We start from the raw sequence: 22,084 nt of genomic DNA, 5'->3' as shown, positions 1-22,084 counted from the left end.
TACGTCCTTACTTGTTCCCCTCACTAACCACTCTTCCTTTACTTTATAGCTCAATTTTTCCCCAAAATGAAGCAAAAGAAAATAACAAGTGTACCCTATTCTACTGTGCAGCTGTCTCAGTGGCCATTCTGTACACACTGTTCTCAATTTGATTTCAATGATTAAAATTTCCAGTTAAGGTTTCATGCTGCTTTTCATTTGCCCTACATTAACTGCCCTTTGTACTGTAGCAATTGATGTTGTATGTAGAGTAATCGTTGCAAAAGATCCTTCTTAAAATATTACATTAAAACGTTTCTTCATAATATGGGAACAGGCTACAACAGAAATTAGGAGATTGTGGAACAATTCAAGTAGGAGACATGCATAGGATATCATATCAATCTCTTTATTATGAAATTAAGTCAAAATAAAAAAGAGACACTCTTCAGTTGTGTTTCCTGGAAACAAAACAACCTTGAATTATTAAAAATCTGAAAGCAGAAAAACAGGGGCTCAGAAGTACATCCACGAACACCTCCTTTACAAAGTCATAAATCAAACGTTTCATTTCCTCAAAGAGAGAGAAAAGAGACCAAACCAAGTCACGTCGCTCAAAAAATTTAAAACGTATTTCTGAGGCTCGTTTTCACAGTTGGGAAAATAAACGCTGCCTTCAACAGACACATGCTTTAAAGAACACAAAAAGCAGCCAGTCGATGGTGACAGAGATGATGGTGATGACAAGTAGCCATCAATGTGGGTTAAAACTAAAATATGACATCAGTCAAATCAGAGGATCTGGGTCAGTCTAGGCAGGACAGAGGGGATGAAGCTCCTTTATGTAAGGACTCAGTCCATCATGTAGGGGGTGGTGGGTAGTACTGGTTATAGCCGGCATACTGGTTGTATTGACCCCAGGAGTTCTGTCCCCAATTGTTGTATTGTTGCTGTAAAGGAAGCAGGAGGGGAAGAGTTAGAGCAGTGTTTCCCAAACCATGGGTTTTCTAAATCTTTTGAAAATCTTCGCCTAAAATGACAGGCCCAAAATAGGGACACAAGGTTCGAAGTGCTTAATAAGCAGCCAGTCCTGTTTCTTTCCTACACATCCATCAACAGATTATCATTCATCTATGCAGTGACTCATTGTTCACAAACGCATATCAGTCTAATAAAACAGTATTATCTTAAGTGAAGAGACATGACTGACCTGGTACCAGTTGTAGTTGTATGCAGAGCTGTTGGCCTCAGGCGCAGCTTGTCCTGTGGTTGCAGTGGTGTCGTCCACACGCTGTTTCTTAGCCTCCGGCTCACTGGAGCTGAGCAGAGAGAAGTCTCAAATCAGTCCAATGTGATACAGTACATACAGATCATCAGCCAGTGCAGGACAGGTTTATCAGTCCGGGCCATAGGCAAGAGCTGATGAACCTGCCCATGGTTGATGTAAGGGCAATGACGAATTCAGGGAGATCATTTGTTTATCACAATAAAATAGCTATATTTGTTCACAAAGACAAGGAGAAAACTGCAATTTCAGTTAAAACACTTGGCCCCCTCTTGCGTTTTCTTTTCCGTGTACAAGTTTTGCACTACCAGCTCACCCATTCTCGGCTTTCCTCTTGGTCGACTCAGTTTCTTTCTGAAGTTTCTGGTGATCCTCATATGCTTTCGCTAGTCTGTGTGAGATAGTAAAGGACACAAGTAAACACTTAGGATCTTTCCTTTTTGGGACTATGACCAACATCCCCATTTAGGTGATGAGGGAACTCACATGTTGATATCGCTGCCAAAGTCCTCCAGGAAGTCCACTTTGCGCTGGGAGAAGAGGAGGCGGGACTCCAGAGGTAGCGGGCTGTTGAGGGCGCGGTCGAAACAGGCCAAGATGTCCGCCTCGTTCTGCTGCACGTCTCCACTGTATTCCAGCTCCAGCAGGTTCAGATACAGCTTTGGACTGGTCTGTAAAGAGAAACATCATGATGTGAACAATGAGCAAATAAATAATGCACACGGTAGCCATTTTGTTACCAAACCCTTTTTTCACATACTATGCAACACTACACAAACATTAATGTCGAAAATCAGAACCCCTTTAACTTTGAATTGTGAATGGACTGGAGATCCAAACTTTCCTTTAAGGACCCCCTGTGGTCCCTGTGCCACACCGTTAAAAACGGTAAACATATGATCCCCTACATTTCTGTCTCACCTGGTCTTTCTCGATAGCGTCCAGCAACACCTTCCTGGCTTTGCTCAGACTTCTCTGCACCTTCATGAGCAGTCTAGCCAGCTTCACGGCGTAGAACGACGTCTCGTTGGCGTTCTTCCCGGACGCCATGGCCTCACTCAGCAGGGTCTCCGCCTCCTCCAGGTTGCCATGGCGACGCTCCAAGCTGACCCTCCGCAGCCGAACCATGGCCAGGGACGGGACAGCCTCCTCCAGGTTCTTCAGGATGCCCCGGGCCTCCTCCACATTCCCTGAGGGAGAAGACGACGCTTAGGAACACCGGACAGATTCTATGGCAACGGTTCTCACACTTTTTGATTTCAAGGACCCCCAGTTTGGCATGAGCCACGGACCCCCTATAACACGGAGAGTGTACAGTGTACACTCTTGAGAAACGGTGTTCTAAGGATTGAAATGTCCATCGGTCAGTCAGTCCAACACCTTTGTCCCAAACAAGATATCTCAAACTACTGGCTGGATTGCCATGCAATTAGCTGTGCACCATAAGTTTTTGCAGAGGATGAACTCTATTGCTTTTCGTGATCCCATGGCCCTACATGCACCACTCTTTCCCAAATATTAGTTTACATGAGCAGATGAGCGTCCCATTTCAGGCTCTTTCAGTGTTATTTGGCCTTTTCTGTGTATATGTTGGTCTTGAATGAGGGTGTGTTTGTGTTACCCACCTTGCTGCTCCTCAAAGGCTGCCCACAGCAGGTGGATGGTCGGCTTCTTGGGCAGATGGATGGTGCACGCCTTCTTGTAGACATGTCTCACCCCTTCAATGCTGTAGCCCTCTAGATATTTTGCATACTTGAGAGCGAAAAAGAGAAAAGGGAGTCGGAGGGAGAGCGAGAGGAGGCAGAGAGAAGAACAGAGGAGAAAGGCGAAGAGGGAAGGAGGCAACAAGCATTTAAAACTCAAGGTTCCGGGCGACGGAAAGCTGTGAATTTCTTCATTGACAAGATTCGTTTTTAGAAATTTTCTGTGTAAACCCATCAGCACCTTCATGGAACCAATTAGATAAGTTTCTGTAAGGTAGTGGGAGACGGAGAAGATGCAACGTAGTAGTTGGCAAATGCTGCGGTCAAATCTTGTGTGGCAAGCTGGCCATCCCCTAATACAACAGATACAGTCAAATATCAACGTTACACGCAAAGAGAGAGTGCAGGACGATTTACTGTGTCCATGTGATATCATCGTTGATGAGGGAAGTGCAGGGGAAATCGGTGGGAAGTGTCAGAACGGTTAAAGGTCAAGTTACCTTGATCCAGAACTCTTCATAGAGTGCGCAAGCGATGAGACAGCGTTCAAAGAGAACAACCACACGCTCTGGACTCCCGTTTTCCATCTCAAATTCCAGGTATTCCTTCCAGTTCCTCAGTTGGGTTTTCTCCAGGGATTTGACATGGAAGTAGGGTCTCTTAATCTGAGAGGGAAAAGACATTTTTTAAGTAAGATCTTGTTTAGGTTCAGCCTACGGATGGCGCTTTTTGCCTTCTTTGTTTGGTCAAGATAAGGGTCATCTTATCTGCCATTCCTGTTGGACTTCCTAGTAAATCATAATAACTGACACATTTAAAAGTTAACATGTTTGTTTATCCAGTTCTGATGTACCGTATTTTAAAATCTGACATATTGTCAGATTCAGGGCGCATCACTCAAATAAAAAAAATCTATCTATGGAGCTCCACAGCGCTACGTGGGTGGTGTGAATGGTCCAGTTGGTTAACATGGGCCCCAAAGGGAAACTAGCTGGTGCCAACTGTACAATAAGGCTACATGATGGATTCAAGGCAGGCGAGAGCAGCTGAAACTGTAAATACTGCCTAAAATAATTATTTTCTGCATTTATTAGAAGAGGTGTGACCCCAAGTGGTCTTTACTGGTTCATTACACCGTCTGAATCGAAATCAAATAATATGAAAACTTCACACTTGGGGACTGGCTCCATCAGCTGAACCAACCAAATGGGGCCATATGATGACCCATCCGGGGACCAACAAGCCAAGGGTCTAGCAGTGCTCCTACTAGAAGTCTTTCACTTTCTTAATAAAGCTCCTACTACAAGTCTTTCACTTTCTTAAAAACATATCTATTATTTAACTAATTGTCCATGTCTGAACATTTTGATTTTGTAATTGCATTACGTTTCCTGGTTTTCCAGGAGAGTGAGAACCCTGAGAATAATCTTTAGACAGATAGACCTTTCCCACAAGGGACATTCAGTTGGCAGAGGCAGCACATCTCTTTCTGGGAACTTCAGTTTCAATTACATACATACTTAGGCAGGGATAAATCATACCTGTTCCTCAAAGGTCCAGCGCTTGCTGACTTCATGCTCGTTGTGGTTGAACACCTCCTGTCGAGACTCAGTCACCTTGTGGCGCATATTCTCAATCTCTGTCACCCTCTAAATTGGAACACAAGAAACAAAGCCATGGTCAACACCCCCAGTGTACCGCCTAAATACACTCGTATCTCATTCTCCACTTGGATGTACAATCTGCAAATCCTGCTGCCAAGAATTTACATCACCATGAGCTTGCCAGATACAAGAAGCCTGCGGAGGGGCAGGTATGTATGCACCCTGCATATCAGCCTGCTGTGGCCAGCTCTGGGAGAAGATGCTGGGGTCACTGGGCCACGGTCGATCCCAGCCCAGTTTTAGCCGATTCCCTGACCGGATGCCAACCGTAATCCCCCAGGCATTCATTGGCTTAGCTGCTGACGGAAAAACACCTCTTCAAACCTCAATTGATTTCCCCCCTTCTCTCCATGGAAGAACAGGCAATCACCTGGTTATGCCCTGCTACCGGTATGTTTGAATGCATTTCTTTTTTTGGGAGCTGGAGCTCTACCTTTGCTGGGTCCGGGAGGTCCTCCGTACCAGGCGGCAGCTCCTCCTCAGGGGTGGCTTCTTGGGTGGCTTCTTCTCCGTCCTCGCCAACTACTGCTGCTGTGTTGGCCTTGGACAGCTCCACCCTCAGCTGAACAAACTCCTCCTCAGACAGGAAGTGTTTGGGGTTGTTGTCCTGCACATGGTCTTTTAACCTGATAAGAATAGTAACATTAATGTCAAAGGCATCATAACACAGGACTCAATGCAATAAATATCTTGGCTGGTGGAGAAAAATCTAAATTGATTTGATCCATAAATTAACATTAGCTAACTGATGCCTAAATTCTAACGGCAGCATTTTGATGTCATGTCAACTGACTTTTCCCTTAAAAGTATAAAATGTCCCATTTTGAAAGTAGTTGGGACGTACAAGACCGAATCTTCACGAAAATCACTAAACCAATGCTGTGAGTCACTTGTTAAGAGTATAGTTGTTAAATGTACATTAATTGTTGCTGCTACTGTATGCGTGTTCCTAAATATCTGCTGATGCATATAACGTGCTGCTCACTTCTGAAAGTGCTGTGAATACAGCTGAGTCGGGATGCCCAGGATGCGGTCATAGATGGTGGTGACGTTGGCCAGGTTCCCCAGCTCCGTCTCCCAGTTGGCGTAGGCCTCCCACAGTCGGTCTGAGCGGAAGTCTGTGCCCGCTGCCAGAACTGCGTGTTCATAGGCACTGAAAAGGGCAAAAGTTAAGAGGGTTAAGCATGAGGCAGACCACTCCCATCCCTCGAGTTGTAGGCTTTGTTGTCTCTCATGTTAACCAAAGGGCTGGTAATAAAATGGCTGCATAAAATGTCAACTGTTTTCTTCCTTGCTTCTTCTGCATTGATGTGGAAAATAAAGTTGAATTCCTGAACTTTCAGAACATGCAAAAAGAGTTGCGAGCCCCCAAGGATAAGGGACTATGAGCCTAAATCTATAACAAGCGAAAAGTTACTATAAAAAGTATGAACCAAAAGAATGCATCTGTGCAGAGAGGAGGCAGGGAGAGAGAAAGGCAGGAGACGAGCACCCGATGATACAATGATCATATCTTAACTCACGCTCGTATGCGTCCCTCAGTCTCCGAGTCAGTGGGATCCGAGTTCTCTTTGATGAAGCTCAGGTAGTGCAGCCACAGATCTACACTGAGAGGGATGGCCTGCAAACCCCGTCTGTAAACCTGGTGGTAGATCGACAACAAACAGGACCATCAATGTCTTAAAACAGTCTGCAACTTCGCATTGGTGTGTTGTCAGTTTGTGCTCCTAAATATTTTTGTAGCATATACACATACTTCCTTTTCTTAGCACTCCCAATTCATAAACCACTTATTATTCAGCTAAATAGACAAAAGCAATAAGCTGCTGTCAACCATTTTAAAAGTGCAAAGTGTTTTTATTAATACAGTTTATACTAAGGTAGCCTGTGTGTTTTCAAACATAAATGTCCTAGTGTAGATGTAGCTTAACACGTATACCCTCTGCTTGACAAAGATGAATGGCACTCACTGAGATCTTGCATTTAGAAAGTTGCTCTGGATACAAGTTCCTAAATTGTACATTATAATTGCCTTCACTGAATAACAGCTCCATTACTGGCTATATGAGGACTTCCCAGAACTGCAGTGTGCACCTAGAACACATATTTATAGCATAATCAAAACTTGTATGATGGAAAAATGTTTGATGATCTCATATTTACCTCTTCTGCGACCTGTATGTTGTCATGCTTCTTCTCAATGTCAGAGTACTTCTTCCAGTAGCCGTAGCAGTAGGGATAGCGGAGGAAGAATATATCAAATGCCTTCCTCACAGCAATAAGGTTATTCTAGGGAGAAAAAATAAATAAATCAGAAAACAGTAATACAAAATTGCTTAGGATCCTTTCATGTGATTATATTGTTTGACAGTTTAGGCATTTAGCAGACGTTCTTAATCAAGAGCGACAGTAAGCAAGGACACAAGATAATACACATCAAATGCATAAAAATAGTAATCTAATAAGTATTACGTAGTAAACCAATAATCTAATAAAAACTAATACATACGTAAACCAAGAACCTATCATCAGCCTACATTGAAACTATACACACTATAGGATGCCAGGCCAACAATGACCTGGCATTTGTCTACATAACATGCTATCTAAGTTACATTTTAGCCGTTGCATAATCCTGCAAGGTCGTCAAGGCTATGGCATGTGCTACGGGCTGAGTTTGAGAGATTACATTGTTTGATTATTGGACCCGTTTTATTCAAGAGACCCTGCATTTTTCCTCAGTCTCAAGCCTAGCGACACGTAAAAATGATTTGAAAGTTGAATCGTGGAGGATCATGAAATAACTTATACTCACTGTTTGTTAGGGCCAGATTGTCTTATCATGTTATTCACCCTTGACCTTATATGTTCTTACAATCTGAATATTTTACGAGTCAACACTCCATGGCATGCAAGCCTGTTTATTGTTTTGAGTACGGCCTGGTCCCATGACACAAGCTCCTGTTTTATATATGTGTATAACTATGTTCTCATCCCTGCCTTCTCCAGACAACTGCTTGAATACTGGCTTGCGTGCTTAATGTGCTTTTCCCATGGGCTCACGTTATAAACTTCTATCTTAGAAATACAAAGTGTATTATTTACTATTTTGAGTTGGCTCTCTTTTTTGTCTAGCTTTGTTATGTCAATTTATGTTGCAATTATTTTGCTTTTAAAATATTGTATAACTCATGTAATGTACTGCAACACAACTGACGATTTAAAAAAAAGGCCAGAAAAAAAAGAAAAAGAAATACAAAGCGTCTCCGACTCCATTTCACTCACTCAACATCCTGATTGATACAGAATTCCATGACAGTTAGTCTCAAAGTTAAAAACAGACAAGTCATTCTCACCTCTTGCTCTACATACTGAAGCAGGTAGACCCAACCATTGAAGTCTTCTGGGCTCTCCTCACAGGCCTTGGAGAGCTTTTCAAACTCAGCAGGGACCTCTGGCTCTGCAGGAGCAGCAGGTTCTTGAGGAAGCATGTCCTTTGATGAATCTTCCAGCTCCATGCCATCTTCTGCACTCTCTGAGGCCTGGCTCCCATCTGGGAGGAATGTTAAGTTGTGTTATTATTGTATTGCATTAGTGCTGTATTATTTTCAGACAGTATCATGTATTTTCTATGATATTTAGGCATTTTTGTTGTTGCTTTAAGAGCGTGAAGGAAATAGATAGAGGGGGGACGATATGCAACACAGGTCTCCTGCCAGAATCCAACAAGGGACTACGTGGTCAATGCACCATCCAGTCAGCTGCTGGGCCCATTTTGCTATTAAAGTGCTTGCTACTTGCTAGTTAAGCAGCAGGTTAATGTGTTACAGAGGTCATATTTATCCCCACTTTGTCTCAGGCATAGTCAGGCATATTGATTCTAGTTGTTGTAGTTTCATGTCAAATTGACACATTTTGTTCACAAAACCAATAGTGGGATACACTGCAACATTTAAAGGCCAACTTCACTTATTTATTTCAACTGTATTCTATAATTCTATTGTGAGGACATGTATGGCATGTTTTATGTGGGGCTTTTGCAAGGACATCGAGTTCACCCACAGAACACATGGGAAGTCACATCCTCACAAAATAGAACATCATCTAGCAACGTCATCCTCTAACAACACCAGTTTAGCTACCTTGGATAGAGTCCTCTCCTGCAGCTTCGGGCACTGGGGGTCTCTCCTCGGGCATTGGGGGTCTTTCCTCTGGGACTGGGGTCATCTCCTCGGGCACTGGGATCATCTCCTCCTCGCTCTGCTGCTCCTCGCTCTGTTGTGGAGACTCCAAAGCTTCTTCTGTTGTGAGATCCACCGGCACCGAAGGTGGCTCGGGTGAAGGTGGCTCGGGTTCTTCTGCGGGCTGTGGCGGAAGAGGAGCTGGCGGCAGTGGAGGCTGCTCATCTTGGAAAAGTTGGGCACTAGCAAGCTGGAATTCCTCCACAGCCTTCTCAACTGATCGCAAATCTGGTTGCTGGTCTGCCGGCTGTTCAACCATAGCATCCGAATCCTGGGACACATCGGAGTCGGAGTCGGAGTCCGACTCTGGCAGAATGGTGGTCAGAGTCTCAGGAGGAACCTGGTCCAGTGACCACTCGGCTGCCTGTGTGAGAACAGGGAGGTCGGGAAGAAAGCCGTCCCCAGCAGCACCCTCCATGCCAGGGGAGTCCCCGCTGTCTGGGGAATCCGTGTCCAACATTCCCGTCATGGGTTCGTCTGAGAGGTGCAGGTCTGTCAAAAAAGGCCAGAAATGATGAGAATAGTAAAGTCAGTCCTTACATGTTTGAGACAACATATACACGCATGGAAATTATTTTAAAAAGTTTAACTTTTAAGTCAAAACCGGGTGGGCCTAAATTCCTCTGAAGCTAAAACCTGGTAGAAATGGGGAAACAACAACAATGGTAGTTTAAATCACAGGATAATATTTTAGTCAAAACTAAGATGGAAGTATTAACCATTTATTTGGGCAGCATATTTTATTTTTTATAATTATACAACAGAGATACACATGGGTGATCTTAGTTACCGTTGGCCAAGTAGTCATATTCTAATACATAGAACGTATCCAAAACGGCATTTAGAAATCAAACTGGTTAAACACAAAGAGGTCTTTCTAGGCAAGTCGCAGCTGTCGCAACAAGTCACTTCGCACTTCCTTCATCGTGGATGTGAGACTGGGTGCTAGGTGCTATAGCTATAAATAAGATCTGAGCGAGCTGTTATTTATATACAGGCCTGCGGCCCTGGGCTGGCCCCAAACGTGTGAGGAGGATATAACTAAAAACAATGCTGCATCTTGTAGGTTAGTTTCTTTTAACCGATCACATATCATGTACCCTTCATCCAGTTTGGAATGGTGTCCGGCATTAAAACATTTTAGTATCCGCAGTACGGCGGTGTACTGTAGCTTGAGGACAACAACAGGTCTACAGAATAAAAAAAACGCGTAAACACGCTTGGCTTGTACATCCGTTCTTGTCCTCAAGCGACAGGCTTACAAATATATAATCGGAATGGTGTTCAACATTAAAACAATTGATCATGCGCAGTACGACGGTGTCGCTTGCCGACCAGAACAGATCTACAACAGCAAGCTGAGACTTGTAGATCCTGTTAGACCTGGTAGATCTATTCTTGTCGGCAAGCGACAAGCTTATATAAATATACCTGAAAGACACGTAGACAAGACGCAGAACAGGTATATTTGAACTTCCTTATCGGCTCTCCAACGTGAGGAGGACCTACGTTTGATTCGATTAACATGAGCTAGCGCCGTTCGCACCGCTAGTGTTTTGTACCTCCTTTCGTTTGGTAACGTTCTATAAACCAAAGGTATTTTTGATCACCATCTTAAAACCCAACAGGGGGTTTAATAAGAAGCAAACGTCCTCGTTCCAGTAAATAGTCAGCACCCCGTTGGGTCCTCCACGTTAAGCTAGCGTGCAGTGTTGCCAGGTTTTGTGAGAGAACTAAGCAATCAGGTCTAGGGGGGGAAGAGCCCAAAAGCAGCAATTTAGGCCACATGAGCACATCAAATCTATATGCATCGCATCGGCTACTTATTAATAGCCCATCTACAAGCTTGCGACGCGTTGTGAGCTTGTAGATCTGCCATTTTCAAAAACTCTTGCCAAAACTTCTTGAAACATTCTAACACCACAAATGCTCACTGGGCCCTGGCAAACACAAAACAATTTATGAAAATATTTGAGAACCAATGATTTACATTTTTTTTTAAGTGGAAGCAAGCCTAAATGAGCAACTACACTTTAAATACAAGCCCCACCGTAACCCGGCCGAAACCACCAATATATACAAGCAACTTAACAGAAAAAAGAAGTATAAAGTCGCTTGTAAAAAGCCGACATGGCAACGCTGCTAGCATGCTAGCATTAGCTGCTAGCGTGCTAGCATTAGCTAACCGTTGCGCCTGGTGATAAGCAAACAGTGAAACCATTTCACGCCATTAATAAAAGAAAAGCCAATTGTGGAATGAATGCATTTGTTTCAGAAACGTACCTGTATCTTCCATAAAAATTTCGCTCGAACGAATAATGCGTATTCTTTATTTCAGTTACTTTATATAACCAGCAACAACCCGACCGCAACTCTTCATGCTCTCTACAACTTGAAGGAGGAAGCTTCGTGGTGTGGAGGATGGTGATTTTTTGCCTTTCATTTATCTAGCAGGCATATTCAAAAGTACCTCAACAGCGTTGCCATGTCGGCTTATTACAAGCGACTTTAGGCTTCTTTTTCTGTAAAGTTGCTTGTAAACATTGGTAGTTGCGGTGTTTGGGGTACTTGCTTATTTAGGTCTTGCTTCCAACAATATATATATATATATATATATATATTTAAACTAGTGGTTCTCAAATATTTTCATGACATTATTTTGTGCCAGGGGAGGATTTGTGTTGTTTGAATGTTTCAAAAATATTCAATTTCAAAAGATTCCACATTTTATTGCGAGACATTTTGGAAATAGCCAATCTATAAGCTCACATCGCGACGCATTGTGAGCTCGTAGATCGGCTATTTTAAAAAGTTTTAAAGGGCTTGTGTCGCCTAGTCTTTTGGGCTTGTTTTCCTAGACCTGGTTGCTTATTTCTCTCAAACAATATGGCAACGCTGCACCTCGGAGAGGAGCCTTGAATCGTATAAGAAGAAAATAAATCACCATTATACGACAGCCAACGACTACCAATCTCAGAATGACGATTAATGTATTTTAAGCTATAAAACAACGTTTTAAAAATATATAAGATGATCATATCTTACATGAAGAAATGCCTTACAAAGGACAAACAAGGTCACAGCTTGTACACTATGTCAGGGACAAGGACACACGGATGGCATTCTGGGTGCAGTGTTGGGGGGGGGCGGGGCTCCTTCTAAATGAGGTTACAATCATGTAATAGCAGTGGTGGAAGAAGTACTCAAATGTTTTACTTAAGTAAATGTATCAATACTACAATGCAGAAATAATGCATTGTACAAGTACAAGTCTGGCATTCAAAGTATTGGCATCAAAATTTATTTAAAGTACCAAAAGTAAAAATACTCATTATGCTGAAATCTTCCATTTCATGTTTTCAAAAGGTATAAAATCATTTTCCATTAGCCGATGTCTATAGTGGTTGAAGTGGTTAATGTATGTTTTGTAATAATATTTAAAGTCTACAAAGTAACTAGTAGTTACTAAAGTTGTTCAATAATTGTAGTGGAATAAAGGTACTATATTTAGCTCTGATATGTAATGGAGCGCAAGTAGGCCTACTAGTAAAAATACCTTTTACTACATTTTTTTTACTAAAGTTTAGTTCTTGAGTACATGCACTTAGTTACCTCCCACCACTGTGTAATAGTGATGATTTGTTTAAAACCAAACTATCTATGAATAATATAAATATGTGGTTGGATTTGACATTTGACATTTTTATTATTTTCGTCACAAATTGGCAAGCATTAGGCTACATAATTCACTATTAAATGTGCTTTCTCAAGTCATTTCTGATCTGATTCATGTTTGTGTTACCTTAAATGCTTGTCTTAAATCAAATGTACTTTAAATGTTAAACATGTTTTGTGTTGTTCGTTGGCAGAGTTAACGAAGGGGTTTTAAATGTTACCTCCATGGTTTACATATGGAAACATCCACGTCATAGCTTTATCACTCAGTGGCAGTGGTGTAAAGTAACTAGTTACTGTACTTTTTTTAGGTATTTTTTTTTAGGTATTTTTTTAGTTTATTGTATATTTCCAATTTTCAATACTTTTACTCCACTACATCTCAGAGGCAAATTATTGTACTTTTACTCCACTATGATTATTTGAAAACTCTAGCTATAGTTACTTTGCAGATATACATTATTATATTACATAACATACATTAACCACTTTAGCCCTATTTTATACATAGGAAATAGCCTACAAATAGCTCACAACGTATGCTGCGATGTAAATCTGCTATTTTCAAACATTTTAGTACTTTTACTTTGAGTACATTTTGCTGCCAACACTTTTATATACTTTTACTCAAGTAACATTTTGAACACAGGCCTTTTACTTGTAACAGAGTATTGTTATATTGCAATATTGCTACTTTTACTCAAGTAAAATATCTGAGTAGCCTACTTCTACCACCACAGCTCAGTCAGTGGAGACAGTGGTTGGTTTGAATGAGAATGAGAGTTGAATCAAATGCAGGAGGACATACTTGTCCAAAGCATTGACGCCCAAATGGCGTCCTTTTTTTCAACTGTTCGTTCAATGTGGGGTCGGACGGTCTTTTCATTGAGGCGCACATTGCTACCAAATGTTTAGTGCATATCCCATAGCTTGGAGAGACAGTTGCCCTGTGATTGGCGAGTTGGTTGTCGGGCAACCGCCGATGACGAGGAGACATAAACGGTATTGTAGTCGTTGAACATTGATAGAGCAACTGGTTGTCAGTGAGGTATCGTATGACCTAAATTAAATCATTATTATTTTTTTGTATTGTGATTAGATTCATAATCCAAAGCTTCTTTTATTTTATGTTGATGATGGGTAAAATACAAACTATTCAAATAACTCCCAGGATAAAAAATAAATAAATACTTACATAATAATATCTAATTAATTAGAGCTACCTAACAATATAACTATTTTTTATTATGTATTTTGCAAGTAAAGACTCCTGAGTACTAGTAGATGTTTGGCCAACGCATAGGGCTATCTCGCCTAACAACCAACCAGCCAATCAGATAGCGACCGTCCTTCCAGGCCATGGGATCAGGGAGGAGTGCGCGGAGGAGAAGCCCAGAGGAAGTGGCGGCAGCTCGAGGTCCGCACCTTTTCCGGTAACACAGTTCAACGGCTGGGTGGGAGAGAGAGAGACATACACAGAGACCAGGGAGAGAGAGAGAGAGAGACGAGGGGAGAAACAACCTGGGGACGGGGGGTTGCTGCAGCAGGTATTGTTCATATTTTATCTTTTTTTTTAAATCTTTAAACACCGTGATCGTCACCGAGACATTTATTTTGAGTTTATTATTTTTTTAAACCCGTAGAACTGCGCGCGACCTAAAGTTGTGTTCTGCTGACACCCAGTGTTGCCATGTTTTGTGAGAGAAATAAGCAAGGAAAACACTTCAGTAGGCCACATGAGCACTTTAAACATGTATTGTATACATTGGCTATTTTCAAAAGATCTTAGAATAAAATGTGGAATATTTGGAAGATTTTTCTAACAACACAAATCTGGTATGGGCTCCCTGGCACAAAACATTTTCAGATGGGGTTTAGGGACAAATACATATTAATTTGGGGGTCCCATACTTGACAGAAAAAGAAGCCCAAAGTCGCTTATAATAAGCAGACATGGCAACACTGGCTGACACCCCTCCCTTTTTCTCTCTCTTTTTGAACAGCTCTTCTTCTTGTGTTACAGGAGGGGGAAGAAGAGCGCAAAGTCGGATGAATCAATGACCCTTTTGAAGGCAGGACGTCCCGGGCCGGTGCGGATCATAGGATACCTATACCTACCGGCGTTTAACCGATGATCGGGACAAAATGAACTGAAACCAACCCGGTTGTGTGTGTGTGTTTTTTTTAAGAATCGACTGTGTGTGTCTTCTGGTCCAAGTGTGTGTGTGGACACCCGGCAGTCAAAGAGGAAGTCGTAACTCCGGGGGCTCGTAAAGGGCCTATACAGCGCTGTTATAAGGCTTTTCATACTAACAAAAACATACACATTACATTATATTCGTTTTTTTGCTTGTTTTTTTTTCTTTCTGAAAACGTCTGGATTTCGGGGAAATATTGGGACCTCAAATGTGGATTTTGAAAGGGAGCTCGTGTACTCGAAGGTTGTTTTGAAATATACGCTGTAATAGTTATTTTAGGTCGGGAGAGCCAGTGGATTATGAAAATATTTTCCACACCCTGTCTTGTGTGAAAGGCTTCGTGGTCACGTTTCTCACCCTCCATCACCTTCCATCAATGGAATGCTAACTGATCGATCAGCCATACCTCCGCACAAACTTGTGACAGATCAAACTGCCTTTTGAATACTGACAGCTGTGGCAGGCAGGCAGCCCACCAGCACGATCACGTGGGCAGTTGTATTAACAAAATAGCAGCTTTTCTTTCTTTTTTTACTCTCCAAAGATACGCTTTTATTTATTTTACTTTCTTCTTCCTGTAAGGAACTATTAATGAACAGCCAACAACATGGGGAAGATGCTCTCAAAGATTTTTGGCAACAAGGAGATGAGAATATTGATGCTTGGACTTGATGCTGCCGGCAAGACCACCATCCTGTACAAGCTGAAGCTGGGTCAGTCCGTCACCACTATCCCCACTGTGGGCTTCAACGTGGAGACGGTCACCTACAAGAACGTCAAGTTCAATGTGTGGGACGTGGGAGGCCAGGACAAGATCCGGCCCCTGTGGAGACATTACTACACGGGGACCCAGGGCCTCATATTCGTAGTCGACTGTGCTGACAGGGACAGGATAGACGAGGCGCGCCAGGAGCTCCACCGGATCATCAACGACCGCGAGATGAGGGATGCCATTATTCTGATCTTCGCCAACAAGCAGGACCTCCCCGATGCCATGAAACCCCATGAGATCCAAGAGAAGCTGGGCCTGACGCGGATCAGGGACAGGAATTGGTACGTTCAGCCCGCTTGTGCGACGACAGGGGATGGGCTCTATGAAGGCCTGACTTGGCTTACCTCAAATTACAAATCTTAATGCTCCCACCCAAATGTCCTGGACTATTTTGTAGGCTACAAGTGAAAAGAAGACGAGAGAGGAGAACACAGAAACAAAATCTGAAGCAATTGATGAATAACATGACCTCTCTATTGAGTATATATCTAGGAGAGGTGTGATTATTTCAGTTTTTTTTTCCTTTTGATAATGATGACTTCTCTATAACCCAGATCTTCTTTTAAACAAAAAGACAATTGTTTTTTGGCTGGCTTCCTTTCTAGTTTGCTTTGGCTCTGTAGTATTTCTCTTACACCCTGTATAATCAATACTGTCTAAATACGCCATATCATTTCTTTAAGCTTTTTTTCCCTACTTAATTTGTATAATTGGTTTTGGGGAATTTGGGGCTGTTGGTTAGGGCATACATTTACAGTTTTGCAGTCAATAGATGCTGCCCTGGTTCAGTTTTCATACAGTATTCTCATCATGACCCAGCTTCAAATCCAAAGGATGGGAAAATCCAAGGCCCACTGAGGATATAACCTGTTCATGTTGGAAAGCATGGCCTACATCAGCAGCATATCAATCCCATCGTTCAAACTGCCACCGTAGTTTGTAAGAATGTGTTTTATGGACCCGATTAGACCTCATTAAGCACTGTTTGTCATTGTTGATTGTACACAATTACTGAAATTGAGGGAATGTGTTCGTAATAATTTCCTGTGCAGTGATTCCATCCTTCTTGTCTGCAATGGGAGGTGTGTGTGAAAAGCACTGTGTGTGGAGCAGGCTTATACAGGCACTGTGATAATGGTTATATATTTTGGTTGTTTCAGGGTCAGAATCTTATTGCCTCTATTTCTTTCCAAGAGCTTCCATTTACATTTGAGTGTTTGTAGTTTCCGGCGCTGCCTTTTGGAGGGGCCCTGAGTTACAAAGACCCCAAAAGACAAAACAGTATGACAAGTATTTACACTGCTGAGTCTGCACTTTGGGTGGGGTGGATGGGTTTACCAACTAGGCGGTTGAGGAAACAAACACAAACGCCTTTGCCCTTTTGACTAATGTGCACGCTTGACTATATTCTGACTGACTTTTGGACCTCAGCAAGTGTGTACTAAAGTCCCCAACCCCCACCACCTCCACGGTGCTTCAGTAACTGGGACCTTAATCCTATTCTTATTTTTTTGTGGGTTTTTTTTTGTCCTCCATCAACATCTGCCTGTGCAATTATGTCATGCAGACAGTCCAACAAACCAGTGCTGTTCATAAGTTATAGTCGATAAAGCTTTTCGTTTTATTTTTGTTCTATTTGCTATGCTGAAGAAATAAAAAAAATATATATATCCAGATCCAAAATGGAAGTGGAATGTCATTCAACGAGTCTACTGCTGTCAGAACGTATTTTAGCCATGAAACGTGCAATGTGTGAGAAGAGGAAGTGAGTCTCAACGCTGTAGTGGTTCAAAGTAAAACTTCAGCTTTGCCTGGTTTCCTTTCTGCTTCAGCGTGTGAGTCACTACCTGTGAATAAATGATGAGATCTCTAGTTTCGAGGTAGTGATTGTCAGCTTCGCCTACTTTGCCTAAGGTCTCAGTGTATCACTTTGTCCATTATAGCGGTGTAGTAAAAATAGTAACTTGCCCTTTTTTCTTGACAAAACAAAAAGCCAAACTTTTGAAATGGTTATGTATGTGCTATTATTACAGTGTTCCTTTCATGATCATTTTGACTTAAAATCATGCTGAATGATCGCATAATACTTTTTTGATTGTACAACAACATATAATCAGAAACCAAAATATTCTATGATCAAATGGTTTTCTATGTTGGTAATACGTACTGTAACAAACCAGTACTCAAGTAAAAATGTTCAACCTTTGAGTTTCAAAGGGTCTGATTTGAACTGTAATCGGCACTGCTTTTTCAGTATTAATCCCTGTATAAGAAAATGACACTTAAATGCTGTAACCCACAAAAACAACATACGTTTTAATGGCAAATCTCTGGGTTAGTGGAATGCATGTGGGTTATTGAGAACTTGTTTGGCTCTCTGTGATGACGGTGATCTCACTCTGAATGCTCGTGTGACCAGTGGGGTTAGGATGACTCGCACAATAGGACCCAGCTAGCCTGGCAGTTTGCCCTTGGTGTACAAGTTGCCTGTGGGCACAAATCTCTGATCAGGTTACCATTTGCAAGCAGTGAGAAAGGAAAATGTCCGGCTGACCTGGCCATCTTTAGTTCTTGCGACTGAGACTGATTGTAGAGCGAATTATGGCTGTGTGGTGAGTCCACCACATGAAGTGTCAGGAAATGCTTTAAGATGAGAATACTTGTCACAGAAATTGTTGTTTTAGGAGTGGCTTGGCTGGCAGGGTGTAGCGACAGCAAATATGCAGTTCTACTTTAGCTCGGAACCTCTCCTAAACAAATGAATTAAATTGCAAGGTTTTTAGATCATTTATTAAAGGTGTAAACATCACTGCTGTCATAGGGCAGATGATTTAGTGACAACTTGCGGTAAAGCATAAAATAAGCAGAACTCCAACTCTGTTGTTCCTTGAAATTGTTAACAAGTTCTGTGACCTTATAGAATACATTACACTTAGTCACAATAGGTTTTGTGTTATTAGAAAATGCATGGGTATTAATTGAAATGTGAATTCCCATCACAATTGCTGAAAAGCTCATAGTAGTGTGAGAGATATGTTTTTAACGTGACAGTAGTGACAAGTTACTTAATGTTCAGAACAGTCTCAGCCCCAATATAATCCTGAAAGTGAACATGGTTAAGACTGTCATTGGCTTTTATGAATTTTTAACCAATTAAAAGTATTGACAAGAGCTTCGGAAAAGAGCTTTAACATTCAGACATTCAATCCTGTGAAGGAATGAATGTCTGTTCTTTCATTATGTGGAATGGGTCTGTTTGTCATGGGGTGTTTGTTCTGTGGCTGTTGATTTGGAGTTTGACCTTCTGCAGTGCTGAAGTCACACCAGTCATGTGACATGGTCCAGTCTATGGAGGACAAGTGTACAAGACAAGAATGAATTCCACTACCATTGCCATTCCCCAAACTGTCTCCACTCTCCACTTCCCAGAAGTTCATAAAAACATCCATAGGTTGTCCGTAATCTTCCTTTCACTAACTGTGTGTTAGTCATACATAGACGTCAATTTGCCTTACATGCAAACTATGAAGACCTGATGGCCGGCTCATTTGTTTCAACAGCAGGTTTGTTTCCTTGTTTCTTTCCACTCAAGACCTCTGATCCAGGTGGGAGAAAGAGAAGTGGAAATGCAACAGTGAAATCTATTGGCCTCCTTCCTCTTTTGTGCTCTAATCTCAAAGTGAAACCCAGTGAACAATTTCAAGAGAAACTTGCATCAGTGAGTACTTGCCCTGAGTCGTGCACATCACTGGCCTTTTGTCCAGCTGTCACTACACTGAGCAGATGCTCTGCTCACACATTGTTTGTGTGTGTGTGTGTGTGTGTGTGTGTGTGTGTGTGTGTGTGTGTGTGTGTGTGTGTGTGTGTGTGTGTGTGTGTGTGTGTGTGTGTGTGTGTGTGTGTGTGTGTGTGTGTGTGTGTGTGTGTGAACTGCTGTCATGCTCACCTGTGACTGTGGGTTAAAGGGCACAGTTCAAGAGCTGTCTCAAGTTGATTTGAAACTGCTACTATTTTTGAGATGAAGTTGCAAGAAATTAAAATAAATAATGCAAACTAACCATTATACACTGACAACACCTAGTTGTTTGGTTCAAATATTGTTAGCATTACAAATTGAAACAATCCCTCCATCCTGAGATTATCCATCAGTTTTAATCATCTAGGAATCTGTTGCCTTTTGATAGATATAGATAGATAGGAAGATTCCAAAATACAAAATAATAATAAAAAGGTAAAATAAGTAATTCATAAATAAATAATAATAAAAATAGAAGCCGATAAAGTGTAATCAAGTCTGGCCTGACCATCTACATTAAACCACCTACACTAAATATAGACATAAGTATCATGCATCGTCTATCACCAGTAACATGGGCACAGCTGCCGTCCATGAATGGATGTATACAGTATGTACAGACTAATTGACATGATGTGAGGCTGATATATGTACAGTGTCATCCAGCTACACAGTGGGAATACGGGTAAGTATATATAATCAATCTACAGTGAATATGAAATGAAATGGCCTCTGACAGCTACCTGGTCTAACACTTGTGATTCATTCACCTCATATGTATTCCAGGGGACCAGTTTCCCCATGAGTAATACAGGGAATGCATACTCGGGGGTGATTTGAATGAAAGACTGGGCATAACCTTGCTTCATTTTCGTTTGCATTCTGCGTAGCCCCAAGCGCTTCCATTGTGTGCTGTGAGAGGTGGGGTTGGACTGATCTATTGTACTTGTGCGAAGGGGTTGGATTCAAACAATAGTCTTTAATGGAGCCTATTGGCAGTTCCTCTCTAATTTGTTTACTCAGGCGTTCCTCTTACCTTTTAATCCTACCTCTCAGTTCCTCCTGTAACAAAGCAAGCGACACCGCTCACAACACAAACAGACACGACTCCACTGCAGGTTCGGATTTAGTTCAATTTCAACCGGTCTGCATGCTTGACATTTAGTTAATGGCAGATAAGTCTGTGCCCACTGTTCACCCTATAGTGATGGAACTGCACTAGGGGTGCAACTGATAAATGTAGGTTTTTTTCTTTAATTTGTTTAACATAGTGAAAATAGTAGCTACAAGCAAGCTTGGAGATCAGGTTATTTACAAGCACTATAAAAACAAAAATCAATTCGAATTTATTCATATCAATTTGTTGATATATATAAATAAATAAATAAAAAATAGAATAATTGCTGAGAAAATAATGGATAGTTGCATAGGCTATTCTAAACTGTAAAGGCGGGTCCACTGATATTACTGAGTACCATGCTGCACATACAACATGCATTTCGGTCTTTGCTAGTCTTTGTTACTTTATGTAGCTATTGCTTCACCTGCTACTAAACCTGGGAGTTAATGATGTGTACTTTTTCTTGCCAGCTAAATGCTGGCCGTTCTCATGAAAGAAATTCATACGAAATCAACAGTTTTTTCTGAAAGAACTCTCTCACATGCTAAATTGAAGATGAATTAGACGACAAGACACACATGCTGCATCTAAAGAAACAGCGAGCCTTTTGAAATATGTTCTTTTAAATGTTTGTGTTTCTTTTCCTTCTGCAGCTGGCCCTGTGTTTGCCCATTCTTGTTTCCATAGAGTTGCAGTGTATGGAAATGGAATGCTTGCATGTGGTGAGACACTTTAGGGGCCAAAAGGAATCACTGGAAGAGAGAATACTTGAAAATGGGTTAACCTTTACGTTTAGCTTCTCACAGATTTTCTTTGTACATTTTTATAAAGGTGTGTGTGTGGTTGAATATTAGTTTGAGGCTGTGGTGTACTTATGCATAGCATTTATGGAATGCAGATTTTTGGCAATATTTAGAGAACATATTTACACAGACCACCTACGCTGAGGCTGATATGGACAAGAGCTACATTTCTCTAGATGCCTGCGAGTAAACATTTGTTAGCAAGTGTTGACATCTGTTAAGTTCGAAGTTTAATTGCATCGTGTTTATTCACTCTGCAACAGCAATGTTTAATCAAGTTTGGGAGTTTCGAATCTGTACCATTGCAGTACTGTGTAATTAGACAGGACTAAACAAAGGCAGCTATTCATGATTAAATACAGGAAAGCTGTCATTATCAGCGAAGCAGAAAGTCCTTGTCTGTGTGCGTCAGTGCCTTCTGCTGGCTTGTGTCTGGTCTCTATTTATTTAAGCACGCTGGAAACACTGGGAGATTACCCCTATGAAATCTATCAAATTGAGAAAATCGTTTGTCTTCAGTTCAGTGTGGAACAGCACTGGAATGCTCTCAGAAGTTTACTTGAGTAAAAGTACAAAAGTATTGGCTTTAAAATATACTTGCAGAACCAAAGTAAAAATACTCAGTTTGTTTCAAAATTTGTCAAACTTTTAAAAAAATGGCAGATCTACGAGCTCACAGCGCGTCGCACCACAACACTTTGTGAGCTTGTAGATCAGCTATTGCCAAGTAACTAGTAAATAACGTTTGCAAATAATTGTAGTGGAGTAAAAAGTACAATATTTGTATCAAATATAAAAAAAACTGAAATATTCAAGCACCTCAAAATTGTATTTAAGTAAAGTACTTT

General features: G+C 41.5%; 2 protein-coding genes across 3 annotated transcripts; one reads left to right on the top strand and one right to left on the bottom strand.

Annotated features, from left to right (window-relative positions):
• Positions 1–367: 367 nt before the first annotated feature.
• Positions 368–11,284, bottom strand: prpf39 (PRP39 pre-mRNA processing factor 39 homolog (yeast)). Its single transcript, XM_084083204.1, has 15 exons — positions 11,156–11,284; positions 8,774–9,364; positions 7,988–8,184; positions 6,795–6,920; positions 6,155–6,273; positions 5,617–5,784; positions 5,065–5,257; positions 4,509–4,616; positions 3,468–3,632; positions 2,890–3,016; positions 2,186–2,454; positions 1,751–1,935; positions 1,581–1,655; positions 1,190–1,298; positions 368–929 (listed from the first exon to the last, which is right to left on the bottom strand). The coding sequence occupies exons 1-15, from the start codon at positions 11,166–11,168 to the stop codon at positions 840–842; spliced, it is 2,535 nt and encodes an 844-aa protein (XP_083939330.1). The 5' UTR covers positions 11,169–11,284; the 3' UTR covers positions 368–839.
• Positions 11,285–13,986: 2,702 nt separating this feature from the next.
• On the top strand, positions 13,987–17,221 carry LOC311063764 (ADP-ribosylation factor 6-like). Of its 2 annotated transcripts, none has more exons than XM_084083364.1 (2): positions 13,987–14,094; positions 14,551–17,221. In XM_084083364.1, exon 2 carries the CDS (start codon positions 15,353–15,355, stop codon positions 15,878–15,880), a length of 528 nt encoding a protein of 175 aa, XP_083939490.1. In that variant the 5' UTR covers positions 13,987–14,094; positions 14,551–15,352; the 3' UTR covers positions 15,881–17,221. The 2 variants fall into 2 exon arrangements, with proteins under 2 accessions (XP_083939490.1, XP_083939489.1); XM_084083363.1 differs by having other exon boundaries at positions 13,989–14,094; positions 14,571–17,221.
• The last annotated feature ends 4,863 nt before the right edge of the window (positions 17,222–22,084 follow it).

The sequence above is a fragment of the Gymnoscopelus microlampas genome, assembly GCF_963454915.1.
Source record: "Gymnoscopelus microlampas genome assembly, chromosome: 16".
Lineage (NCBI taxonomy): Eukaryota > Metazoa > Chordata > Actinopteri > Myctophiformes > Myctophidae > Gymnoscopelus > Gymnoscopelus microlampas.
This window is presented reverse-complemented; position numbering and strand designations above follow the sequence as displayed.